Source organism: Nannobrachium achirus (assembly GCF_963921795.1).
Source record: "Nannobrachium achirus genome assembly, chromosome: 17".
In the NCBI taxonomy this organism is placed as follows: domain Eukaryota; kingdom Metazoa; phylum Chordata; class Actinopteri; order Myctophiformes; family Myctophidae; genus Nannobrachium; species Nannobrachium achirus.
This window is the reverse complement of record NC_137824.1, coordinates 49707726-49732639: the sequence shown is the minus strand read 5'-3', so window position 1 is coordinate 49732639 and position 24914 is coordinate 49707726. Positions and strand designations below refer to the sequence as shown.

The 24914-nt window shown below is 40.1% G+C and overlaps 3 protein-coding genes across 3 annotated transcripts; 1 reads left to right on the top strand and 2 right to left on the bottom strand.

Moving 5' to 3' along the window:
* The first annotated feature begins 4194 nt into the window (after window positions 1-4194).
* pdzd11 (PDZ domain containing 11) lies at window positions 4195-9146 on the top strand. The gene is made up of 6 exons (XM_080745628.1): window positions 4195-4249; window positions 5017-5118; window positions 6759-6899; window positions 7222-7320; window positions 7582-7642; window positions 7792-9146. Exons 1-6 carry the CDS (start codon window positions 4247-4249, stop codon window positions 7824-7826), a joined length of 441 nt encoding a protein of 146 aa, XP_080601754.1. The 5' UTR covers window positions 4195-4246; the 3' UTR covers window positions 7827-9146.
* Window positions 9147-11017: 1871 nt separating this feature from the next.
* On the bottom strand, window positions 11018-13976 carry stard14 (START domain containing 14; the record flags this gene model as incomplete). Its single annotated transcript, XM_080746785.1, has 6 exons — window positions 11018-11224; window positions 12068-12120; window positions 12233-12350; window positions 12623-12726; window positions 13520-13667; window positions 13797-13976. The coding sequence occupies 6 exons, from the start codon at window positions 13974-13976 to the stop codon at window positions 11018-11020; spliced, it is 810 nt and encodes a 269-aa protein (XP_080602911.1).
* A 1702-nt stretch (window positions 13977-15678) lies between these two features.
* On the bottom strand, window positions 15679-24437 carry rab41 (RAB41, member RAS oncogene family). Its single transcript, XM_080745985.1, has 8 exons — window positions 24256-24437; window positions 22732-22790; window positions 22485-22538; window positions 22066-22171; window positions 20953-21064; window positions 20410-20503; window positions 18526-18592; window positions 15679-17736 (listed from the first exon to the last, which is right to left on the bottom strand). Exons 1-8 carry the CDS (start codon window positions 24332-24334, stop codon window positions 17672-17674), a joined length of 636 nt encoding a protein of 211 aa, XP_080602111.1. The 5' UTR covers window positions 24335-24437; the 3' UTR covers window positions 15679-17671.
* Between the last annotated feature and the right edge of the window lie 477 nt (window positions 24438-24914).

Sequence of the window (24914 nt, the reverse complement as noted above, 5' to 3'; positions counted from 1 at the left end):
GCACACATGACAGGCAACCAACGACAATGAACTGGCTAGGAATGAACTCTTGTCTTTTACTCTTGAGGTCCTTTGAGAAGACAGCACAATTGGCGCCTGCAGGTGAGTCCACTGAGGTCAATCAGGGCAGGGAGTAGGGTATAGGAACTTGGTCACAGAGGGGTGGGTCGAGAGTGGCAGACGGGTCACGAGAATGAAAGCAAAACTGTGCTGAAGAGGGGGCAGGGGCTACACAGGGACAAACTAGAGAGGGACAGAGGAGACACAAGTAGCCACCCACCATTAAAATCAGCCATCAGTGTTGCCAAGTGAAACTTGCCATGCACCGATCCAGCTAGCCTTGTGGTTAGAGTGGCCACAGTGAGATTGGCAGGTTGGGGTTCAATCCGTTTCAGTCATACTAAAGTCTACTAGTAAGACGCCTAAGGGCGAAAAAGGGCGAGGACGCTTTTCTAACCTATAGACTATACATGTCAGTCTAACCAGTGTGGCTAGTTCTACAGACTGGGATCTCCATATATGGGCATACAAGGGATTATATGTGGCCGATGTGGCCTCCATATATGGGCATTCCCATATGAAGTCCTGTTAGGGGAACCACACTGTGAATCCCTTTTAGTGTGGTTCCCCTGACATCACAGTGATATCAGAGCATGACAGACAGTCAATCAACAATAAAAGATCAAGTAGCGTCGCTACTTGGCACTCAGCATCAATGTGCTTCTTAAGCCGTGACATCATTTTGTAATCAGGTGCCAAGCTGATTTATTGTCAATATGGGCAGTGCTGTGTCCCTCGCTATTTCAACAGATCCAAGACTAAAGTATAAATCTACCACTTTCCTGTCAACAAGAAAGAGAAGAAAAATTAGCTTATACTAAAAAGACTCACGGGCGTTGGTGCATCTTGGCACCAGAATTTCTCCTCCGCCTACAAAATGGTGTCAGACTTAAGAGGCCCATGGATGGATTGGGGGTAAGGGTGTACTTGTACATCATGGCCTGGTCCTACTTGTACATCAAGCCACTTCAGAGGTCAGGAGATAGGGTCCTGACCTCTGTGCACTCCCGCTCGCTTATATGGCTAGGGAACCATTGGTTTGTACCAGCTGAAAACAAGGACACAGAAGAAGAACCCATAGGAAAGAAGACCGAAACACCAAAAATGTATCAGTATAAAAAAAATACTGTAGCGGGGGCTCTGGTGGGCAATTTGAATGCATTATACAGAGAGACAGAACAACGATTTTAGATCTAGTCAATATTCACTGATTTACAATAATTATGCACATCTACATGATTGATTGATTGATTGATTGATTGATTGTTCTTTGTTAAAGTGTCACGCTTCCCATAGGAAGCCCAGCCCATATGGACTTTTACATTTCATTTGACCTAGACAATGAACCAACACGACAATTCACTAACAATGGTCAAACGAATGACCAAAACACCCAAGCATCATGACTGTACATGGCAGATTACATAAATACAACTTAAAATATACAACATTGGGCCTGCCGCCTGTTACCTCACATTTTAATAGGAGACCAGATATAAACCTATTTGAACAGCTGAGATTGTCTTCTACTCCAGGTTCTAGAAACAAAATGTGCCGTCTTAAATAATTCATAGTTAAACAACCAGCACTCTAACTGCTGGCTATCATCTTCACAAAATAGCTCAGGTTTTAGTTTTTGCATTACATCAAATAAAGGAACCCTCAAATCGTCATACAGTGTACACTAAAACATATAATGGAATTCATTTTCGACATCTTTCAGGTCATCTTTCAGGTCACATACATTGCATATCCTATTCTCTTCTGGCACAGCTGAGAACCGATCTACCTCAACAGCAAGAGGCAGGATACTAGTCCTCAGCTGAGCACACAATGACCGCTGGTTGCTGGTTAAAAAGGATTTAACATAGGAATCAGTATACCAAAACTCAGCTTTGGGGGGGTCAAATATATTTTATATAGAACAAATTATAAAATGTTATGTAATTTACACATTGTACTTTTTTTTTCATTACGACAAAATCCAAACTAAAACTAAAACAAACAAGACATAAGACAATAACCCCCTCAAGTCCTTCCCATCCATACTGCTCAGTGACATTACATGCAATAAAATATTAAACCGAAATATTCATTGGAAAAAAGAAAAACATTTGTGAAAGTTATGTTGTCCTGACCTTTATTTGCTTCCATATCAAATCAAATTGTGCCTCTTTATTTTTTAAGGAGTATCTTATTCTCTCAAGGTGAAGTGTACCAGTCATTTCATTGAGCCAATGTTTAAATGAGTCCAAATGTGTCAACATTTATTTGAGAGAAGTTGTTGTTGTGCTCTCGTCAGAGTAGAAATGGAGTCTGATAATCCCAGTAATTAGCACAAGATCAGGATCGATTTGAGTATTCAAAATATCAGAGAATCTCTCAAAGATTAGGGTCTTTGAGAGATATGAGATATTATATCTCTGTATTTGAGGGCAAAGGGCGAAGCTGTGACGGAGATTTGCTTCTATTGCATTACATTTGTCACATGTGCGAAGAAATATCTGGAAATATCTTATGTCGTTTTGATTTGGAATAGTGCTGTGTGTATGACTCGAAACTGAATGAGTGTCTGGAGTTAATAGAGCAAGTTAAATTCTTCAAGACTGTATTCCCACCCTAGGTGGGGTTGGCGAAAGGGCCTTTCTGTGTGGAGTTTGAATGTTCTCCCCGTGTCTCCTAGGGTAGATACCCTCACAAAAACATGCAGTAATCCTGGTCTCTATAATGCCTCCCCCTGGCCAGCCGGGGCGCCTGATGGAGGGGAAAGGAACTGGTTGGAATAACGTGTTCCTTCCATGCGCTTCATCCAAACCAGGGAAATCCCCCCTGTCAGGTGAGAAGAAGCAACTTGGACACCACATGCACTGAAAGAAGCATGCGGTCAGTCCGTAGTCTCCCCAGGCGCAGCAGAGGGAGAGTAGAGACCAGGATTACATAGGCAATTGGCACTGGGTGAAAAAATGGGTTACAATTTACAAACCGTGGGATAAAAATTATATATAAAAAAAAGACTGTATTACCAGAGCATTTGGGTATTTGAGTCCCCAACTCATTTTCCTATGCCAACTTAATGTTAAAACTTGAAACTTTTTCTGTTCAATAAACAGAAAATACATTTTCATGTGGGTTGAAAACTTTCAGCCAATCAGAAAATGTATCAGGGAGCGGAGCAGTGAGAGCAATGAGTTATATCAGAATATAGAGCTATAACACTTGTTAAAAAACAAAACAAAAAACACCTACCATATATTTAATATTTATTGATATACTGTATTTAGAGGCATGAGAATTGCAGGAATTATTCAAAATTCTGATTAGATACATTATTCTACCATTTTGTATTAAAACGCTTCACATCTACCAGACAGGATACATTAGAACATGTGAATACTGTATGTTTATTCACATGTAGTATATGTATTTTATGTAATCCTTTACCTTTGTACTATATGCACATATTTACCCTAAATCAATTAATGATGCTCCAATAAACACATAGCATGTCCAGTGGTTTATCTGTGGCCTTCGATCTATTATCCATTCAGTATTCTATTATCCAGTATTGTCTATGTTGTTGATGTACATGTTCACTCTGTGATGCAGTCTCCAGTCTCCACTATGGTTTACTTGATGAGCTCCGTTTACCAGAAGATTTACTGTAATATTGACAGAAGTACTTTTACTTTCTTGGAGTATTTCCAGTTTTCAAAGATTCTACTTTAAATACTCCACTGCAATTATTTGAAAACTTCAGTAGGCGACTTTGGAGATTTTATTTATTATTACAAAACGTAGGCCTACATTAACCACTTCAACCCATTTCGGCAAACTGTCAATACAATCAATCATTCAATCCAAACCAAATGTGTGCGTTTTTTTTTTTTTTTTTTTTCAAATATATTTGATTAAGAACAAATTACACATTGTACTACATGTACCACTTCAACTCATTTCGGCAAACTGTCAATACCGTATTCAATCAATCAATCAATCAATCAATCAATCAATCAATCCAAACAAATTTGTTTTTGACAGCAGGAGGCAGTACATTCATGCTGAAAAGTAAAAACACAAGTAGAAAGATGTCACGTCCCCTCATTGGACCATTGGACTCCTTAGTATACGCATGCGCAAGTCGCGGCGTAAGCAAGCAGCCAGCTGTGGTTTTCATCACAACAATTAAATGGTAAAGTTGATGTTTTATCATTTGTTTATCGCTGTATGATCGCAGTGGAGACATGATATAATAATAGAATATGACGCTCTATCGTCAAAAACAAAATGCAGATAATAGTGACTGCAAGCTCATAGCACTTGTATTATAGCCTAGTAGTAGTCTACTACTGCATCCATTGCTACAGCAGAGCTAGCGAGCTAACGTCAGCTAGAACCTAGCTTGCAGCTAATAATAACGAGCTTCCAGGTGTTTGGTACTGAGAAAATAACTGTCGAGGAGGTTCTTTAACATTTGAATGAATTGTCTGTGCATGATTTGTTCTGTGTATGACGTGTTCAGGTGTATTTAGCTAGTATGTGTGTGGACAACTTGCTGTCAAAAGGTAACTAGCCTTGGATAATGACTATCATAGATGAATTTTATCGAGTCTGACTTTTACTTTCGTATCTGCGATTAGTGTGAATGTGATATTATAGTTTGATTAATTGCATATTTGTAAAAAAAAAAAAAAAGCTACAGTACAGTTCACTGATTCAAGGTCAACAACTAAAAAGATAGACCACAAGAAAGCTCAATGGCTTGTTTAAATTAGGGTCCCTTTGTATTCATGCATACACCATTAAATGACAGACAAAAAGTAGTAGCAGTTACGAAAGTAAAAGTCAGACTCGATGCAATACATCCATGATAGTCTTGATCCGAGGCCAACAAGGTAACTAATATTGTAACGTGCTGCTAATGAATGCCATTGTGCTGTTTTGTTAAATAATTTAAAGACCCTCGGCATGGACCAGAAGATTCCATATGATGATTACCAGCTCCCAGTGGTGTTCCTGCCTTCTTACGAGAGCCCACCAGCATGGATAGCCCCGCAGGAGGTCTGACTCTGCATTTCAACCTAGTTTAAATTGTCACAAATAAATGAATAACAAATATTATTTTACATTACAGAGGTCCTCATGGGTATGTTGGACTGTCTGTGTCTGTTTTGAAGCGGTGCACAGGCTTATTAAACATTTTTGTTTTGCGGTTTTTCAGTCAAGGGGAGGTAATTGATACAAAATAAATAAAAGTGAGAAGTATAACTAAGGGTCGATTCATACTTTAATAAGGAGCCGTGTTTATTTCGGTTCGGTTCATACTCTCTTAACGGCTAGCGCCGAAGTCGCTTGTAAATATTTGATGTCCTTGGCATGAAAACGTTTGTGAAATGAGCTTAGCAGGACGGATACATCTGACTGGCCCTCACGGCTGCACGCTTAATGACTGGAGGTCCAGTGAGTGAGCAGCAGCACCAGATGGAGACGGGGGTATCGCGCTCTCTCACACACACGCAAGCTCTGTCGATAACATCTAATCTACAAGTTCACATTATAGACGTGCCGCCTCTTTCTGCATTCATCACTGTCACAACTCGTCGCGGTCTCGCGGACGTGACAGGTTTTGAGCTTGCAGATCGGCTATAAACCATAGAGGTAATATAGCATAAACCTATATCAACACGGAACACTAGCAAAGTTGTGTTTAAGCTCTTCTTTTGACGAGAGCCAGCTGACAATGTATCCGCTATGTGATGATCAATACACGATTACACGGCCACAAGCATTTGGAAGTTGGCTTGTGTCGCTTCCAAACGACCGTTGTTTCCTTGGCTACACTGCCAAAAATATGAATTTGAAGCTGGGCTGAATGAATGAGAAGACTCTGCTGAGCGCCGTAATTATTTTGGGAGGTCACAACATTACTGCAGCACTCGAACCGCCTAACTTGCATGGGGTGATGCCCACCCGAACCGCTGAATGACGTCATATCGTAGTCTGGACAGAGCCGAACCGAAATAAACTCTGCTCCTAGAGTATGAATCGACCCTTAGTTGCGGAAGATGTCACTTTTTTTTTACAATCAACCTTGTGTTGAAATGTTTTGTCCATCCTATCACAACACATGGACAAAAAAGTTGCATAATTATCCAAAATAAAACAAAAAGAATGAATTAAATGTAACTAAAAAGTGCACAATACAGGTAACTAAATTAAGCCTAAAGTGGAATCATTCTCAAAGTGCAGCTTGTGCAAAACAATTATAAACCTTAAAATACCATTAGATTAAATAGGGCAAAATAATGCATAGAATGTCTCAACTGAAAAAACTTGACAAACACTAAAGTGTTCTCTCATAATGGCATCTTCAAGCTTTTATTTTTATTCCTGTGACTGCTAATGTGAGCAAGTTGTGGATAAAACTTTCAAGATGAATCTGATCTAGTGCCTGTAAAGTAAAGTTATAACCAAGATATTAACCTGACAAGCCATCTCGATTAGTTCTATAACTGTTGCACCCCTTGACTCTGCATGTATTGTACTTTTGTTAAGATGGGACTTTGTTTTGATTTATGTTCTTTTATAAACATTTGATCACCAAAAAACTAAACAAAAATCATGACAATTCCCAGCCATCTAATTTGTTATTCAGCTGTTATCAGTAATGTTTTCTTTGTGCTGCTGCCTGCTGTGTGTAGCGAGTGCACCACCCTGACTACAACAATGAGCTCACCCAGTTCCTGCCACGTACCGTCGTACTGAAGAAACCTCCGGGGGCTCAGCTAGGTTTCAACATCCGTGGAGGCAAGGCCTCCCAGCTGGGAATCTTCATATCTAAGGTGTGTATGTAGGCCTGGCTTCAAGGGAAAGGGAAAACTAAAGGTCAAGAATAAACTGGGTGCAGATTCAGATAATACGTAAAAAGAAAAAAATCTACAATCTTGCATTCTCTGTAGAGCTCTTGGGAGTCTTTTTTTTTTAGTAATGTTTATGATCCGCAGAAGCAGCCTACCAAACAGCGATTATGTAATAATTATGACAGGCCTGCCCTATATGTGTATGTCGACCTGGGATCGCGATTGGTTTGTTCTTTTTAGATACGGTATTGTCATTGCGTTGTGTTGGCTTGGTCTCTGAGTTTTGTTTTGTGTGTGTTGGTAGGTGGTTCCAGACTCGGACGCTCACAGGGCTGGGCTGCAAGAGGGAGACCAGGTACTTTCTGTCAACGAGGTGGACTTCCAGGACATAGAACACTCAAGGGTAAGGAAAATGTGGTATTACAATAGGATGTCTTATCAACATGTTGCTTGGTTTAAAACTTTAAAATTTAAAGAACACAACAGAACTCTTTGCCAGAAGTGCAAGTATGCTATCACAGGCAGGCATTAAAACTTGTCACCTTTCCATTATGAATCAGAAATATACATATATTATTCATGGAAAACAAAGCAAATATGATTTTGGGGGTGGGGGGGACTACTCAAAGTCAAACTGTTGTTTTTTTCCACCCCTTCTTTTTAGGCTGTAGAGATTTTGAAGACTGCTCGAGAAATTCTGATGAGAGTTCGCTTCTTTCCTTATAGTAAGTCCTGCATGTTGCCTGCTCTACTTAATCACGATTTAAAGATAATAATACAAGCTACTACTGTACAGCCATATTATGTCATGTATACTCCTGAATTATTCATTTGGGTTCTAATATTAATTTGGCCATGTGTGCTTCTCCACCAGACTACCAGAGACAGAAAGAGAGGACGGTGCACTAGATGGCAGCAGATCACCAGAAGGAGAAGGGAAAAAAGATGAAGGGATTTACAAGCCTCATGTGGGTCTGAGGTTCTTCAGTGGATAGACTCGTCATGTCCCCTCCAGAGACTTTAGCTCTCATTCTGTTTCGACTTAAGGATGACTGATCAAGACTAAACGGCTCCATTCACAGCTTTCGTACTTGGGACCACGCACACTTTATCTTTCTCTTTGACAGAAATAACATGCAGGCTCTCCACCACTCTGATATGGTTGACTCACAAGAGGAGCCATAGAGATTTCGCAACCTCTTTTTGGGCTACAATTAATTATTTTCATAATCATGATAATTAAGAACAAAATGATCCTAACTTATCTGAACACAAATCCTGAAATGATTTAATGTTTACTCAGCAGTCAATTACATGACTCCATATTGTTAAAATAATAATATGAATACAATCACATTTTGGTGAAGTTGCAAATAGCACATATAATATTTGAAATATTCACATGATCAACACTATAGCTGTCATTCGATTCAACCCTTGTATTTTAATCAAAGACAGTGTTTAATAGCATCAAAACACCCTCGTCCAGCTGGAAGATGGAATTATTTCACTGTTTATACCCAAACAAGTCCGTTATTTTCCATTGTGCATAAAATATATGAATATGCCTGTGTAAATATGAAGCTATAAACTTATTTAAGGGATTTTTAAAGATTGTTGTAATGCAGTAGGGCGTACGTACATATACTGAGCAGTAAATATGAAATATTTAGAAAATAACATTGTTTTATAACAGACTACTGATACTCTATTTGTTGTATGAACTGAAAATGTTTTGATGTGCCAAACTGAGTGTAATAACTTACACTCGCAAAGGTAATTGTTGTTGCAAGAAGATTCTTATGTGAATAGAGAATCGTATACACCACTTTGCTATGCATCGTACAGTATATGTTGTCATTTGAAGTGTGGAGCAGTATCTTCACATGTAATTAATTTAAAGTATTTTGAATTCATGGTTAAATACAGATCTACCTAAAAAAGAATATTGTGTAAAAAACATTGCAGATGCCATAGCACCCCAAATCATAACTGACTGGAAACTTCCCACTGGACTTCAAGCAATTCTGACTTCAGAAGGTTCACATTTCTCTAAATAAATCCTTGTTTTGAGTGGTCATGTCATATTTTGGACTTTTTGATATTCATGAGCTGTATGCCATAAAAATTCAAAAAATTAACAAAGGGTTTGGAATAATTAACTGAATGTGCAATGTATCTCTAGAACATGAAAGTTTCAAGAAATAGTAAAGTTTCAAGAAAATGTACTTTTACACAATATTCTATTTTTTTAGAAGGATCTGTACATCCATAGTGCATCAAAACACTTGTCATATGCAGCAAGTAAAGATGGCATGATAAAACTGGTTTTGACCCGTCATTTAATGTGTACATAAGATCTGATTTACTGTGAGCTTGCTTGTACAAAACTATCTTGGAAGGTTTCTCACTGCTTACCTGCAAGCAATGAGTAAAAACAAATAGTTTATCTGTGTGACATCTTAAGACCAACAGACAGTACAGTAAGACCGGATGGTTTGCTGCAGTAATGACAGTAGTTGAACTTGTTGTTCCACTTTGAACCTGGGTTTCTGTTAAGAGTTTGTTACTTACAAAAGAACAGCTTATCACAGTGATGACTGAAGCACGTCATTGAGGTTTATTAAAAAATAAAAATACAAAACAAAGGTTTTCTGAAGCCTATTAAGTCCACTTGATGCCAGTAAATAGGGATAATGTATAATGAAAAAAATTCTTAAACTTTTGACGTTCCTTTCCTTCATTGAGTTCAACAGATCTTTCATTCAGTGACTATCCTACATGTTAAGGCTTACTACACTGAAGTTAAATAACTTCCATACACTTCTACTTCTTAAAGGCAGCGCAACTTAAATACAAACATTGTTGTAAGAACCTTCAGTGACAATCCTGTGTCCAAACTACAAGTTGGTTACTAATCATGAAATATTAACACATTCTTATATAAAGATACTATACAGTATACGGTCAGTGACAACATTGTATATGTGACTTACAATTCTAAAATTAAACATTCGATAAGCTAGCAACAGCTCATACTTTCCGCTGTCTTGCAACACGCAAATAAATTGAAATAACCTGATAACAGCCTATAGAATTTCCCTACTTTGCATCTTTTGGGTAGAAATACAAATGTCAAGAAAACAAAAGGAATAAATTATTTCAATTCACTCTCACCATACTTAAATTATTGACTGACCGATGTTCTTTTGTGAAAGACATGCTTACGTTTCCTTCCCTGCAAGTCTTATTCGGTATGTATTTACAATGTATTTACATGATAGCAATGTATTTACAACACATTTCTTACGTTTGCCACAATTGAGTCTTCTATCCTTGCACACTACACAGTGTATAACGAAAGCATAGATATATGGCTAAACACTGGAGAGTTTTAGCTTTGTTCAAGGTTGATACACCAGAATGGCAACTTGCACTTTGTTACATCTGGAAAAGAACCTGCTGTAAACACTTCATTCCCTTGAGCATCCCAAAAGGCACATTGATAGGTAAGGGAAAACCGAATATTGAAAAATATATTTATGGGGGCTAGGTTAGATAGAGCGGATCAGGAGCAAATTCTGTATAGACATAGGACATGGGACTTTAGCTTTCTGGTGTACTTGTCTTGTGACCTCTCACACAGAGAGGGGGGGGGGGGGGTAGGACCCATGCCCACAGCGCCTGAACATCTTTTTTAAGTGCTATTTTAGTGGCATTTTGTGCCATTGTTCTAGTTGCTGTAATGTTAAAGGGCCAAAATACAAGAATCTTAGACTATACTGTATGTATATATATATATCTATAATGGGATTTAACAAATAATTGTGAATCTTGGGGTGCCCGCTGGCCTACTGGTCCGGGGGCATACCACAGGCATTGCCACATAGGCATTGATGCCTGACGGCGTCTCCGGTTCGATTACCGATCCGGACGACCTTTGCCACATGCCGCCCATCTCTCCCCCCATTTCCTGTCAACCTACTGTCCTATCAATAAAGGCATAAAAAAGCCCAAAAACAAATCTTTAAAAAAAGGAAAAGAATTGTGAATCTTAAATATTGAGTAATAGTGCAACCACTAGCCTTCATCCCTTCTGCTCAGTTACTGTCCTCATTCTCCTGAACCTCCATCTTTGAAGTCTCGTCCACATTTTCAAGTGAATCTGCTCGCTGCAGTGATAACTCCTCCGGGTCCATCATGGGTAGGGTGTTCTGTTCTGGGAACAGCCAAGGCTTTTGGTCGGGAAAGTTCTGTTCCTTCCACGCAGTATAGTCCTTGCCCGCCGTGTGCACACACCTCATCACCTGGAAAGAGAAGGCCCAGAGAGAAAGGGAGGGTCAGAGATTAAGTTGACAAATGGAATCTCGCCACGCCTTCATGTTCAGTCAACAAAAGCTGAAGATAAACCTGTGCACGAGTGCCATGTTATCAAAATATGTGGTCAGCGGTTCAGAGGAACTGATCATATCAGTTACTGACAGTCTGCGCAACAGTACAAGTGTCTTAACAGTTGAAATCAAGGGACTTATTAACAAAAACTGAGTTAAAGCCGGTACATAGCAGGTCTTTTAGTACTGGTTTTGAAATGAGTCAGTGGTTTGTTTGGTGTGGGGGGTGGGGTGAAGCTGTTCATTTATATTCAGGTCACCATTCCTGCTCAAAGGAGGATGGGAGTCACACAATCTCCGTTTCGCACATATCGATACAATTGCAGCTAAATAGTTGCAAGCAATGGAATGGTATGAAACCAGAAGAACAGGTTCTACCAGGGCAGAGAGCGTCAGCTCTGTGACACTCCTTTGTCAAGAACCTACCCAGGACAGGCCCCCATGCTGGGTTCCTATGGTAACCATTGTTATTTAAGGGACATGAAACCCTTGCTTATGCGCGCGCACACACACACACACACACACACACACACACACACACACACACACACACACACACACACACACACACACACACACACACACACACACACACACACACACACACACACACACACACACACACACACACGTTAGCCACTTTCTTATAAATTGCCCTCTCACACACAAGCAGGCACATTATGTCCAACTCTGCAATCAAGCACCATGCTTGTTGAAAAGAGTGGAACAATGCTATCAGTGATGAGTTATGTTACTTACCTTTGGAGCTAAAACTTGAGATGCTTTGTTCACCACCCAGGTGGGGAGAGAACCTGAAGTCAGACGATGGGATAACATTAAAATGCTGCTCTATTTGACTTCTCAAATGCTCTTTATACTTTGGTGAAGTCAAATGAGGTCAGGGGTTACAGGTTTTGGTCTCACCTTTGGGGTCGGCCTGGGAAAGGTATGTGAAGGAACAGCTGTTAGGCCCTATGGGTTTGATAAAGTAACCCGTTAGAATGGAGATGGCTCTCACAAGGTCCGTACGAGGAGGGTATTTCTGTGAAACAAAACAGGTGTTGTTGTTTTACCATATTTTACATGCAGCAGCTGTAGTCCATAACTACACAAGCACGATTAAACATGCCGCACATTTCAAGCATGCAACGTGAAGATAAACTGACTCTTTGTAGACAATATAAAACGCTGTTATAAGATCAGGGCAAGCATGCAAAACCTGGTGATAATAGGTTGAGTGACGTGAACCATAGGAATGGTATGTTTGAGATAGAGAGGTTGCTGTGTACCAGTGACAGGGTGTGACTAACTTACCGGGTGTTTGACAGAGTAGTTAACAATAATGTACTCATCATCCGTCACCTGCCACGAACGCAGTGTAACCACATCTCTGTTCTTGAGAGGTTTCGGACAAATCCCTGCAAAACAAAACAAACTAGTTTAGGCACTTGCTGATGAGGGGGAAAATACACCTTTACTCCCACACACCCAAAATACAGGTGCATTTTGTTCCAGTAGGCCTATTTACAAAACAAACTAATATAAACTATACTGTTCACAGCTTGGAAACAAATATATAATATGTATTTCCTTTTCCATGTTACAGTACAATAGGCTACATCTATTGTATGCATCTCTTTTACATCTGAGTCATGTTTCTTTTACAGTGTTGGGCATTACTCAGGACAGTAATATGTTACTTATTACATATTAATCCTTAAAATATATATATATTTTACTTATTACTTGGAATCAAGAGTATGTTATATTATATTACATATTATTACTATATTATATTACATATTACTTAAGCACACCCCACCCACCCACAATAATAATAATAATAATAATGAGTCACCAATCAGCCAAAAAGGCTATAAAATAAAGCAGCAAACTCTCTTGACCTTTAAATTAAATGTTTTCAAAAGGCAGCCAACAAAACCAGTGTACTAGGCCTATATGTAATATGTACTAATATTTTTTACCTAGTAATGTGGTATAATATTACTGTTTTGGCAGAGTATTCCCTTACACTACTTGTTAAGTGGGTAAAGTAATAATATTACAGTAATATTAATAAATCATAAGTTACTGCCCATTGCCCAACACAGGTTATTAGCCAGCAGTGTTACTGTGTTGTGTTCCACACACTTATGAGAAACAAAACAGTGGAGTGTGCGGTGGTAGGTTACATCAAATAAGGGTGCTCACATGAGTAGTAGCCCACATCAGTGTTAGCAGATACACGGGCGATGTCAAAACTCTCCAACATGGTAGGATCCCATTTCTTGCGGTACTGGGAATCATGAAGGACGTCGTACATGGTCGCTGCTGACACGTCCTTGATTGTCATCTTACACTGAGAAAACACACAGGCCAAGATGATGACACACATATAATTGGTTAAGGTTTAATCCTACTGTAAAACTTAGAAATTAAAGATTATTTCAAAGGGCAAGCCAGTGTCTACTCTTCACAGTAGACTTACCTTGATCTTGTGAACTTTAGATGCTGCTTTGATCACTTGTTGTTGCTTGGGCACGAATTCGACCCAGACTTGCATGTCGTTCTTATCATACTTCTTGTGCCAGTTTTCCGTGGCGAGGCACTGTTTCCTGAAGTCAGAGAACAAGCCGTCATCAGGTAGAACACTCGCACGCCTCGACATCCTTTATCTCCTTTAAAAACTGGGTCAGTTTAATAGTCCCGTGGAAAAAAGTCCCCTGTGAATGAAAAAGCTTGTTTAAAATCCTTCAAACGCAACCATAGACACTTGATCGGTCCTGTATTGGGCCTACTGGGGTGAAGAAAGGCTCTGCAGTATGCTTTTCCTCCAGACTGACTTATATATGCCAACAAATCGTCAATCAAGTTGAGCAAGATTTTTGTGCTGGATTCCTGTTGTTGCCTATCCTCCCTGCGCTCTTCTCCAACAGGCATGTATCCTCTGTCCGCTCACTTCCGCAACGCGTAGCCTACAGGTGTGCCTGCGCCCTGCCAATGCAGACAGGTGGTAATTTCCCAGTGGTGGAAAAAGTACTCACACATGTTTTAAGTAGTATATCAATACTGCAACGCAGAAATACTTAGGGTGCCCTCACACCAAAATACCTCCTAGAGTGGATTCCGCCAATGCAAGTTAAAGTTAAAGTCGGGAATTCAAAATGGACTTGAGTAAAAGTGCAAAAGTATCGGCATCAAAATGTACTTAAAGTATCAAAAGTAGAAAGAAAGTGCTCATTATGCAGAATGTCACATTACAAGTTTTCAAATGTACAAAGATCTTTTGAAAATAGCAGATCTACAATAAGCTCTTGTAGATCGTCTATTTTCAAATGGCCAAAATTATATGAAGCTAGGCTATGTTTTGCAACAATAATACAAATCTACAATGTAGTAACTAAAGTGTTCAAATAAACGTAGTGGAGTAAAAGTAGGCCTACAATATTTGAATCCGAGATGTAGTGGAAATGGGAAATACTCAAAATTGTACTTGAGTAAATGTAGCCTACTACTTATTTTACACCACTGTAATTTCCCATAGCCCGCAACTGTCGGTCGCACTGTGATTGGGTGGTTAGGTTGTTGTCTTGGAAACAGCACTAAGGAATATCTGTGCCTACCATTATAATTAATTGTTCTGTATTTGCCATTTATCCTACAATAAACCTACACCAGGTTTAGAAAACAAAGCACCAGATACCACATGGAGGAAGGGGGGAGGGGATAGTCTAGTTTATTTTCTGACCTAACTGGACTTCAGCCTTCAGCAGGTATAAGCCCAAGGTCAGGTTCAGGTATTTGCTGCTCATTCACTTGTGCTAATCAAAATAAAGGCAGTCAGAGGCAGATACCTTTCTAGGGGCCTCACATAGTATGAAAATGTACTGAAAATATACAGTAGGCCTATAGGCTATACATGTTTATATTTTTTGATCAAAGTAGGCTATATCCAAATGTACAATTTATAAAAGAGTTGTCTTTTTCAGCCAAAACAATTTTGGCCACAACAGCACATCACAATCATAGGCATGAATAATTCCAAAGTTTCAATCAATAGCACTGTAGTATCCTACATCATGCACATACAGTACATACTTGTTTCGCCAGAGGTGTACATGTAAACATTGTCACACCTCCCATTGAAATATTTGTATTGTCATAGGAAATTGCATAATGACAGCAGTTTCTGTCACGCTCGGTCACACACACCCCATTAGATTACACCATCACCTTCAACCGATTATGCTTAATGCCATTTAGTAGCCTATATAAAGTAATCAAACAAGTAGCCTAATTAAACATTGTCATGCACAAGTGGTTCAAAAGTATAGGAAAGGAAATGAGAGGCTAATGAGTTTGGTGAAATATGTTTATTTTATTTCATGTGATAGGCCTACACTTCTGTGTTTCTTCTCCTTTTTATACAGCAGATAGTAATAGTACATTATTCACACAAACGTTGCTAAACACGAGTAGACAGCATTTTTCAAATGGACAGACACAATTCAGAATAGCACAGAGCTGAGTATTCAGTCAGTGACACGTAATAGAAGAGCTGCTAAGGTTAAGACGTTTTTTCGGTGTATTTAAATACTTTACATTTTTTAATCCTTTTTAAAATGTTTACATTTCAAAACAAGCTACAGCAAATGCACAATTGTATTGTGGTGTGATATGGCTAGTTAGTTGGCTTGTGTATGAGACTGTACGTATGTGCATCAAAAGACTGGGGTGCAGGGTTTTTTCTCCCTCCTGTGACTGTAAACCGATATAGTGACTAAACACTGCACAAAGGCGTTTGTAGCAGTGCGACGAGAAAAACACTTTGCCATTAAATGTTGCTTTCAGTTACAGTGTCCAAATGGACATGCAAACAATAAATAAAATAACTAATGTCCAACATGCGTGCCGGTATCTGCAATTTTGTTCAAGCGTACAATGTTATTCACTTGTTTCGAGTTACAAAATAAATAAAAACATATTAAACCAAGCAGTCCTACACAGGCGATAGAATATAGGCTACTGCAACTTCTCTGCACTTTTTACAGCAAGGGTGTTAGTAAGCGCCAGCTGTATCCGAGGACAAACCCCTATCTACCAGCTTTACAAAACAACTAGTGAAGCCGTGAGCCAGTCTGCAGGCTTCAGTATTCTTTACAATATTGTGGCTTGATTCAGTGCACAACGTTGGTGAACAAACAAGCAAGGCATCTGTGTTCTTAACCTTGTACAAATCCTGCATGATGAGCATGCTGCATGTTCCTGCGATACTGTGATCAACACAACACAAAACATTGATGGGTGGGATGGGAAAGAAGATGACCTATGGACCCAAGTGACATGTGGAGAAAAGTGTCGGAACTGACTTACGCCGGCTTTCATACTTTCAAACACTTAAAACGGCACCTCTTCTCAGATGTGTTAGTTTGCGTGCAGATAATTGAGCAAATTTGCAAAGACAGTTGCTATAGTTTTAAAGTGGGAATAAATAGTTTCAGGTTAGTAGCCATTACAATGGATTTTTGGGATGGATTCCCTTTGATGAAAATATCCATCTCATTACTGGGTTGTTATACTGTACATCCCTTTGCAGCACCCTCCAGGGTACACCTGCTTTAAAGAAAAAAAAAAAAAAAAGGTTGCAAGTGATGTATAATATTGGCCTAACACACTGCAGTATTCTTTGGCTGTTTGTGCCTTGAGATGTCTTTGAGATAATGTCTAACTTGTGGTCCCATAAACCATCATCAACAACAAGCTTAGATTTGAGCCTAATGTTCTTGCAACATAGCAAATTCTCTCATAAGAACCCTTTACCTGATCTAAGCATATCAAAAAGGGGAAATATTCAGTAACAGTTTATCCTGTAGATACATAATTTGAATTATCATAGTCCAAACTCTCCATTGGAAGTAAAAAGCAAAACATCAAGGAACTTAGACCTCAACCTTGCAGTCATTTAAATATTCCCAAGCAGTATTACTTTACAATAATAACGTGTGACAGCACAGAGGCTCCAAACGGTGCAATAACTCAAGAGCAGTTAGCTATGTCAGTCTGCAATCCTATATAATGCCATGCAGTTGGATGAAAATCTGAACATATCTTTTAACCTATTTCCTTATTTATTTTTTATTTGTTTTACTTTTAAACCGTCTAATTTATGTTATCAATTCCAGATAACCGGTTTCGATACAGAATAGCACATCCACACGGTTACTCCGAAAAGTCACTGAGTCGAAAAGGGAAAAGACAGGTCCTCCATCCCAGTGGCAGTGTGCCATGGGTGGAGAGAGTGGCCACTGAGAGACAAGCTGTTGGTGTGGTAGGAGGCAGGTCAGGTGGTCGGGTGATGCAGTACTAGCATGAGCAGCTGCTCTCGGTGACAGTCATCTCTGGCTGCTTCTCCAGTTTGATGTCGATCACTGGTAGAACCAAAGTTAAGAGAAACCCCACAAATGATCACATTTATAGATGTATAGATGTAGGGGCGGCAGTGGCTCAGGACGTAGAACGGCCACTCGGGAACCGGAAAGTTCCCAGTTCGATTCTGGGCTGCCCCAGAGTTAAGCGCCGTTTAGACGATCTCTGGGCAAAACAGCGGAAATAAACGATCAGATGTGCCGTCCGTTTAGACGCAACGGCGTGATCGGGGGTTCAAAGCGCAACAAAGTGAAAACCCCTTCCAGAGTGGAAATCTTTGAGAATGCTACCCCTGAACCCCTAATTGCTACTGATGAGTAAGTTGGCAATTTGGATAAGCATGCATGTAGCACAATGTAAAGCGTCTTGGATAAAGTCGCTATAAAAATGCACCATTTACAATTTTTAAATGGTCCATTGTTGTAGCTGTCACGATTTAAGTTTTACTTAACAATTGATTGTCAACAAATAATTGGAATGTTTTTGGCATTGAAAATTGAAACCACTACATTTCCATTTGCCTTTTCTTTTACCTTTGACAACACCCGGGCAGTCAATATAGTAAAATGGTAAATGGTGCATTTATATAGCAACCCAGAACCGTCTATACAGAGATGGAACATCACTACATCAGTGGTGGGGCCAATTGATTTCCACGTTATCTCCAGCAGCAAGAATTACTGGCAACTGACTTAAATAAACTTAAAATAAATCCATATTAAAGGATAATAAGGTCACTGGAATAATAATTGCTCAATAGTATACCCCATAGTAGCATTTAAAAAGGATACTGTCCTCTTTGCTTTTCTCTGGTGTGCTGTCCATTCCAGGCAGGGCAGCAGCTACACGACGGAACAGCTAGCAAACAAGAAGCAAAATCAGACAAACTAGCTAGTTCAACATGCTTACAAGTCCCAGTGTAACGTTTACCACAATATTGTCAACAGATTACAAGCATTCTATTACTATTCATTTGGTGTTTAACATTAGGAAAAAACAAAACAGTGGTTCAGGCAGTGAAATCATAATAAAATCGAATAATAGATTAATGTTGGGATCAGTCTACACAATATTTTTGTCTTTCATGATAGTCAACATATCAGATTATGCAATCATAATGTCAAATTATTTCATAGCTTGGATGGGAGACTGGCAACACTACAACTATGACGCCGACCATTAATTGTTTGCCGTTTGCTGTGTCACACAAGTTTGGGGAAGTGGGTCAAGAAATTGTCAATCATGGCTACAGATGCCAGAGCCAGCTAAATTGAAATGTGTTATTTTACCTACACTGTGGCTACCCAACACAGACAGGAGTCAGTAAAGAAAGAAACAAAGCCACCCAAATGAAACGTTCATAGAAATTAAGTGGAGTGCATAATAAACACAGAGTGTGTGTGCGCGTTAGCCTGTTTATAAGGTTTATCATGAGCCTGCAGAAACTGGAGAATATGATGCTGCTAAGCATCATCTTCTTCGGGGTGTTGTCCCCGGTGCTGAATGGAGCAGAAGAGAGATGGGTAGAAGACACTTTGCATGCAAGCTAATCAGCTTGCATGTTTTTTCGTGGTTGTACTTATTCCACACGCACGCATGTAATGTCGAATCAATGTCAAACTCAAGTCTGCACGTCTCCAAACACAACACTCACAGCCAATCTAAACAAAATCCACACATAGAAAAGACCATTTCGGGCTGAATTTGTATAGTCTGATCCCAGCATAATCTGATAATGAAAGTGAAGGCTGAACTGTAAACCTTCATTGCATACATCCAAAATATCATGCAAAACAGATTGACAAGTGGATAAGTTTAGGTGAAAGTAGGCAAAATCCAACATATATGGAAAAAACAAACACAATAGCAGTTAAGCTTTGCCTAACATGTGAACCTGATGCTGAAACGTCTAAAAAGAAAAAGAAAAAAAGTTGTGTCAATCGGCATGAAGTGTGAGTTCCAGCACAAAGACGGTGTGAGAGAAAGAAAGACGAAAACGGACAAGCGTGGACTTGGGTGGGTGGGCAGACTCAGCTAAACTACCCTGAGAGAGCAGAATCTCTACCTGTTTGACATTGTAGCCAGTCTTTGCGCTGGTTTCAATGAACATGACATTCAGTTCCTTAGCTCTCTGCTCGCCCTCCTCCGTGGTGATCTGTCTGCTCAGGTCAAAGCAGGAAGGTGAGAGGGATGGACGAACAGACAGATATGGGAAGAAACATCGCAGAGGAGAGGCCAAAAATAAAAACAAAAACCAATGGAAGAAGAGATGGGGGGACAGAAACAGAGAGAGAGAGCTCAACACAGATTTCACTGGTATTGGTGAGAACGAGAGAGAGAGAGAAAGAGAGAGAGAGGTTAGTTTAATTATACCACAGACAGGAAGACAGACGAGGGGACAGACAGAGGGGGGTCCGCTGTGCCGAGAAAAGATGAAACGGCAGGAAAACAGCCGGGGAAAGATCCCAGTTCACTTGCACACCACAGCCACACTCTGATCCACAGAAAATAAAAACAAAAGGAAAAAAACTACGAAAAGAAACGAAAGACAACAGTCCAGAAAACACGTTTGCCTTTGCTAATCTAGCTGACATGACCTAGCTGACATGACCTTTGGTGAAAGCTTTAGGGGCGCATCACAGCCCATGGACATCTGCCAATCACTGGACACCAACCTGTTTGACGTTATAACCAGCCTTGGCGCTGGTCTCTATGTACATCACATTCAGTTCACGAGCTTTCCTCTCTGCAGCTTCAACAGAAACTTGCCTGCCATGGTCCCAGGTGGGAAGGGGGTAGTGTGGTGGCATGGGGTTGGGGGAGAACACACACACAAAAAAATAAATAATAATAATTTAAAGTGACGTGGATAGACAGGACCAGGAAAGAAAACACAAAAAACAAACAAAATCTAAAAAATACATGCAGAACAGAAATCTGGTTAAATTATCTGAATGGAAAACTCTGAACTAAACAAAGACAAATAATATGCTATAAGCTGTATGCATTATTTCACGAGGTGATGGTCAAAACCAGATGAAATACCAAAAAAAACACAAGAGGGAAGAAACGGGGAACCAGGCATTGGCAGAGCTCATACAGATAATACAATGTTTTTGCTTAATTCTCAATATATCTTTGAAAAGCAACATCATTCACGGAGAAAATAATCATCTATACCATTCACACATTGAACACACAACCAGGTGACCGTGTACCTTTTGTCGGCCAAGTCTGTTTTGTTCCCGACAAGCATGATGATGACGTCACTTCCTCTCTCCGTTCTGACATCATCAATCCATTTAGAAGTTTGCTGGAACGAATTAAGATCTGAGGGAGAACAGGAAACAGAGAAATCGCTGTATACATCAGCAACCTGTTGTCCTCAACGGGAAAATGTCTATTATTCTGGCTACAAATAAAGCTGCCACAAGAAACTATTAGTTTTTGTTAGAGGTACTCATTAGAGTACATACAGTACATACATGCTACATACTCATAGCCCTGTGTTAGTAAGCAAAAGTTTTCTGTAGCAGAGGCTTGAAGGAGGAAAAAAAAGAAACATCGCAAAGTATTTTAACATCCCTAGTATATGATGTTTGTCACTAGTGGCAAAGTGTGCCACACTATGCTAACAGAGTCCTAGATCTCTACAGATCAGTTAGAGGATGGCCCTGACTCACTGGTGATGTCATAAACCACCACAGCGATGGTAGAGTCGCGGATGTAGCTGGGAATAAGGCTACGGAAACGCTCCTGTCCGGCAGTGTCCCAAAGCTGGAGCCGGACCTGAGGATTGGAGACGGAGGAGAGAGAGAGACAGGGAGGTGGAGAAAAAGAAAGGAAAGGCAGAACGGGAAAAAAAGAGAACAGGATAGACATGAAGGAATTGCAAGGCAGGCAGCAGCGGAGAATTTTTACTTTCAGGGAGGAAAAGGAAAGTCGCTCGAATGCAAACAGGGCCAGAGGAGATCAGTTTGAGGTTGATGATCTTGTTCAAGACCAGACATGCAAAAAGACTCTGTACTGAAAGGTTATGAAGATGATTAGGAATAATTATTTGCCCATAAGATCACACCGTGTCCTATATTCCCTAAACCAGCCCCAGTCTTTAACAGCATTTCTGAAACACAAACCCTGCATATGATATCTTACAAGGGAAGAAACTGGTTCAATATATAAAGAAAATGAATGCAAAAAGGATGAAGCACTGCGTTCATTATACTGCCCAGCAGGGTTGCCACTCCAGGTTAGTAAAATGCTGTTTTTTTGCCCTTCCACATAGCAAAAGGAAGAAGGGCAAGGAGGCAAAGCAAGGCCATGATACCTACTAGCTATGTCATAAACCACCACAGCAGCAGCAGAATCCCGGATGTAACTGGGGATGAGGCTGCGGAATCGTTCCTGACCGGCTGTATCCCAGAGCTGCAGCCGAATCTGTGGCCGACCACGCAATGAACGTAGGAGCGGGTAGATGTCATGACCCAGCAAATGGATGGAAGGAAAAACCAAACTTAAAATGAGGATGAAATGGAACCAAAAGACCAGACGTCTAATGCAATCAATGGTAAAATAAAGAGCAACAACACAACATGAAATGGAGAAATGAAAGCAATTGGAGGCCCCTACGACATAAGGCACACTAAAAGCATGCTCTAGTCTAAGTAGACTACTCTAATGAATCAGCACAGAGGCAATGGGAATATTAAGTGACCAAATTGCACAGTAAAAAAAAAAAGGCAAAGCTTACCGTACGATCTTCTAGGTACATAGTTTTCGACAAAAAGTCAATGCCAATTGTTGCCTGCAAGACAATAATTATTGTTTTTAAGCATTGTTTGCTGCATTAAATTGGTCAAAAGCATCAATGGAAATATTTGGAGGACATGCAATAAATGTATTATTCACTGGGTAATATTCAAATTCACACACACTCTCATAACCAGTGGGATGAGCGTAATTATGATGCCATCATAACTTCAGAAATGACTTTTTACCTGATAAGTGTTGTCAAAACTGTCATACATAAACCTGGTGATGAGAGATGTCTTTCCAACTGTGTACACAAGAAAGAATAAACAAATATAACCTTAATTTTTCTGGCTTTCCACCCATTATGAGATGATGAATGAATGCATAGGACCACAATGGACTTTTTTGTGTTATCCTTTTAGCCTTAATGTCCGACAGTTTACATTTATGAGTTGAGAAAAATTCAATCAATCAATGATTAATGATTATGACTTTGATCACAATTTAGGATAACTAAAATGGCGCTGTGTTCTGTTGTTACAGAGAGTATTGCTTGGAGTTTAGTGTTCCATCATTGATGCAATGTGAGCTGGACTAGTGAACCCACACGCTGAGCTGGCAGATATAGGGTGGAGCCAAATCCTTGGTTGATGATGGAAGTGGTTTGACTTTTAAATGTGAAAATATCCTTACACAGAGACTGTTTCGTTGCCAAATTAACCACGCAGGTACAACATATAACAACATCACGTAAATGTTGGGAGGCTGTACAAAGTGCCCTGGCTGTAACACAAAGGACACTGCGAGTGTTGTTGGATCATTCATAATAGTGGCCTCAGATCCAACTGGGCTACGTGGCTGTTTCAGCAGGATGCAGCTGTAGGCTGTGGCCACGAAACAAGCTAACTGCTAATAATACCAATGCAATGAAATCGCCGACTTCTACTCTCCTAGATGTGTAGCCTCAATGGCACTTTGGATTTTTTGGAAACAGCGATGTTTATCAAACAAGCGCACAGCAGGAGGGCTTTAGAACTGACTCGTATTATATTAGTTGGAATGTTGGATCTTTATCAGAGCTAGTGGTGATGATGCTGCTGATGCACCGTACAGCATCGGGCCAGGGCAGGGACCAGGGCTCCACACATCCATTATAACGACGAGAACAAACCAGCCAGTTTATGAAACGCAACATATTGTTGGGTGGCTCTGAGGGGAAAGTAAACAGGGGACTGTCACTGTCTGACTTGATGCAAATGTTGGGCGTGTTCATTTAAAAATAAAAAATAAAACGGCTAGGGTTTCTCTGTGGCTTCTTTAGCCCTGCTGGCTAGCCAATGACATCATCACGAGAGACAACATTTACAGGCTTTTATTTATTTTTTAATACGCCGTAGCACCTGCCGTTCCCACGGACACACAACGACGTGTTTCAGATTTAATCAAAAGTGTCTCGTTGTCAAACCGTTTGATATTCAGTCGTTGAATAGACGTCATTATGTCGAGCCGAGCGAGCGAGAGAGAGAGGCTCGTGAAACGTTCTAAATGAAGCCTCGTCGTCTGAACAAGAACACGCTCTCTAGGTTGGTATACTCCTACACATGAATATCTAATATTATTTACACAACGTTTGAGCTACTGAACTATTCGCCAACGCTGTCTCTTCCTAATGATAAACACTTTCCCCAAATTCCCCACGCTAATGGAAGCTAACCCAATGCGAAATGTTTCGCCCAGTCAGAACAAGTAAGAAAAACACAACACCGTACCACTTTGCTCGCCCAAGAAGACGAGTTTGAATTTCCGTAGAGGGTTTCCAAACTCTCCACCGCCGGTCGTAGTTGACATTTTTGTTCTAGGAATAAACAAACGACCAGCTAGCTAATGATGTCTAGACTGTATGGAGCAGCAGCAAATAATAGTGGACGTTATTCGCCCCTAGCTAGCTAGCGCTATTGTTGGGTCTTTGCGCATGGAAGTGAAATGGCGCCGCAAAGTGGACAGTGCCGTATACTACAGTAGCCCTGAGACATGACGGTCGTATCCTTTATGGATCGACCTCCACCTAGTCTTGAGCAGTTTAGCCAATTTGCCACGTACGTCTACACAAACGTTCATATTTCAAAAATAAAGTCCTTGCTGAAGGATCATGGATGTCACAATATGGTACGCTCAAGCAAAATTACGTGTCTCTTCCGTATTGTTGAATAAAAAGTATTTTAATCCGATCGGCGGCCATTTTCTCGGATTTTTCTCATTGGTTGGGAGCATAGACTGTAAGGTAGGGAGTTGTACTGCACTCTGATACAGTAAAACCTTTTTAGAAAATGGCGACCGATTGGATAAAAAATATTCTTATTAAACAATACAGAAGATACATGTAATTCTGCTTGAGCGTACCACATTGAGACATCTGAGAGCCTTCAGT

Bases quoted from the DNA above. Each gene is read 5' to 3' on its own strand.
- pdzd11 (XM_080745628.1), top strand. The intron at 5,119-6,758 runs GTCTGACTCTGC...TGCTGTGTGTAG, and splicing joins CATGGATAGCCCCGCAGGAG to CGAGTGCACCACCCTGACTA. The intron at 6,900-7,221 runs GTGTGTATGTAG...GTGTGTTGGTAG, and splicing joins TGGGAATCTTCATATCTAAG to GTGGTTCCAGACTCGGACGC.
- rab41 (XM_080745985.1), bottom strand. From the start codon at position 24,334: ATGTCAACTACGACCGGCGGTGGAGAGTTTGGAAACCCTCTACGGAAA. The intron at 18,593-20,409 runs GTTGGTGTCCAG...CTTGTTTGCTAG, and splicing joins CTGGTTATAACGTCAAACAG to CTGTTCCGTCGTGTAGCTGC. The intron at 17,737-18,525 runs GTATCCTTTTTA...TGGTTCTACCAG, and splicing joins AGAGAAAAGCAAAGAGGACA to TGATCGACATCAAACTGGAG.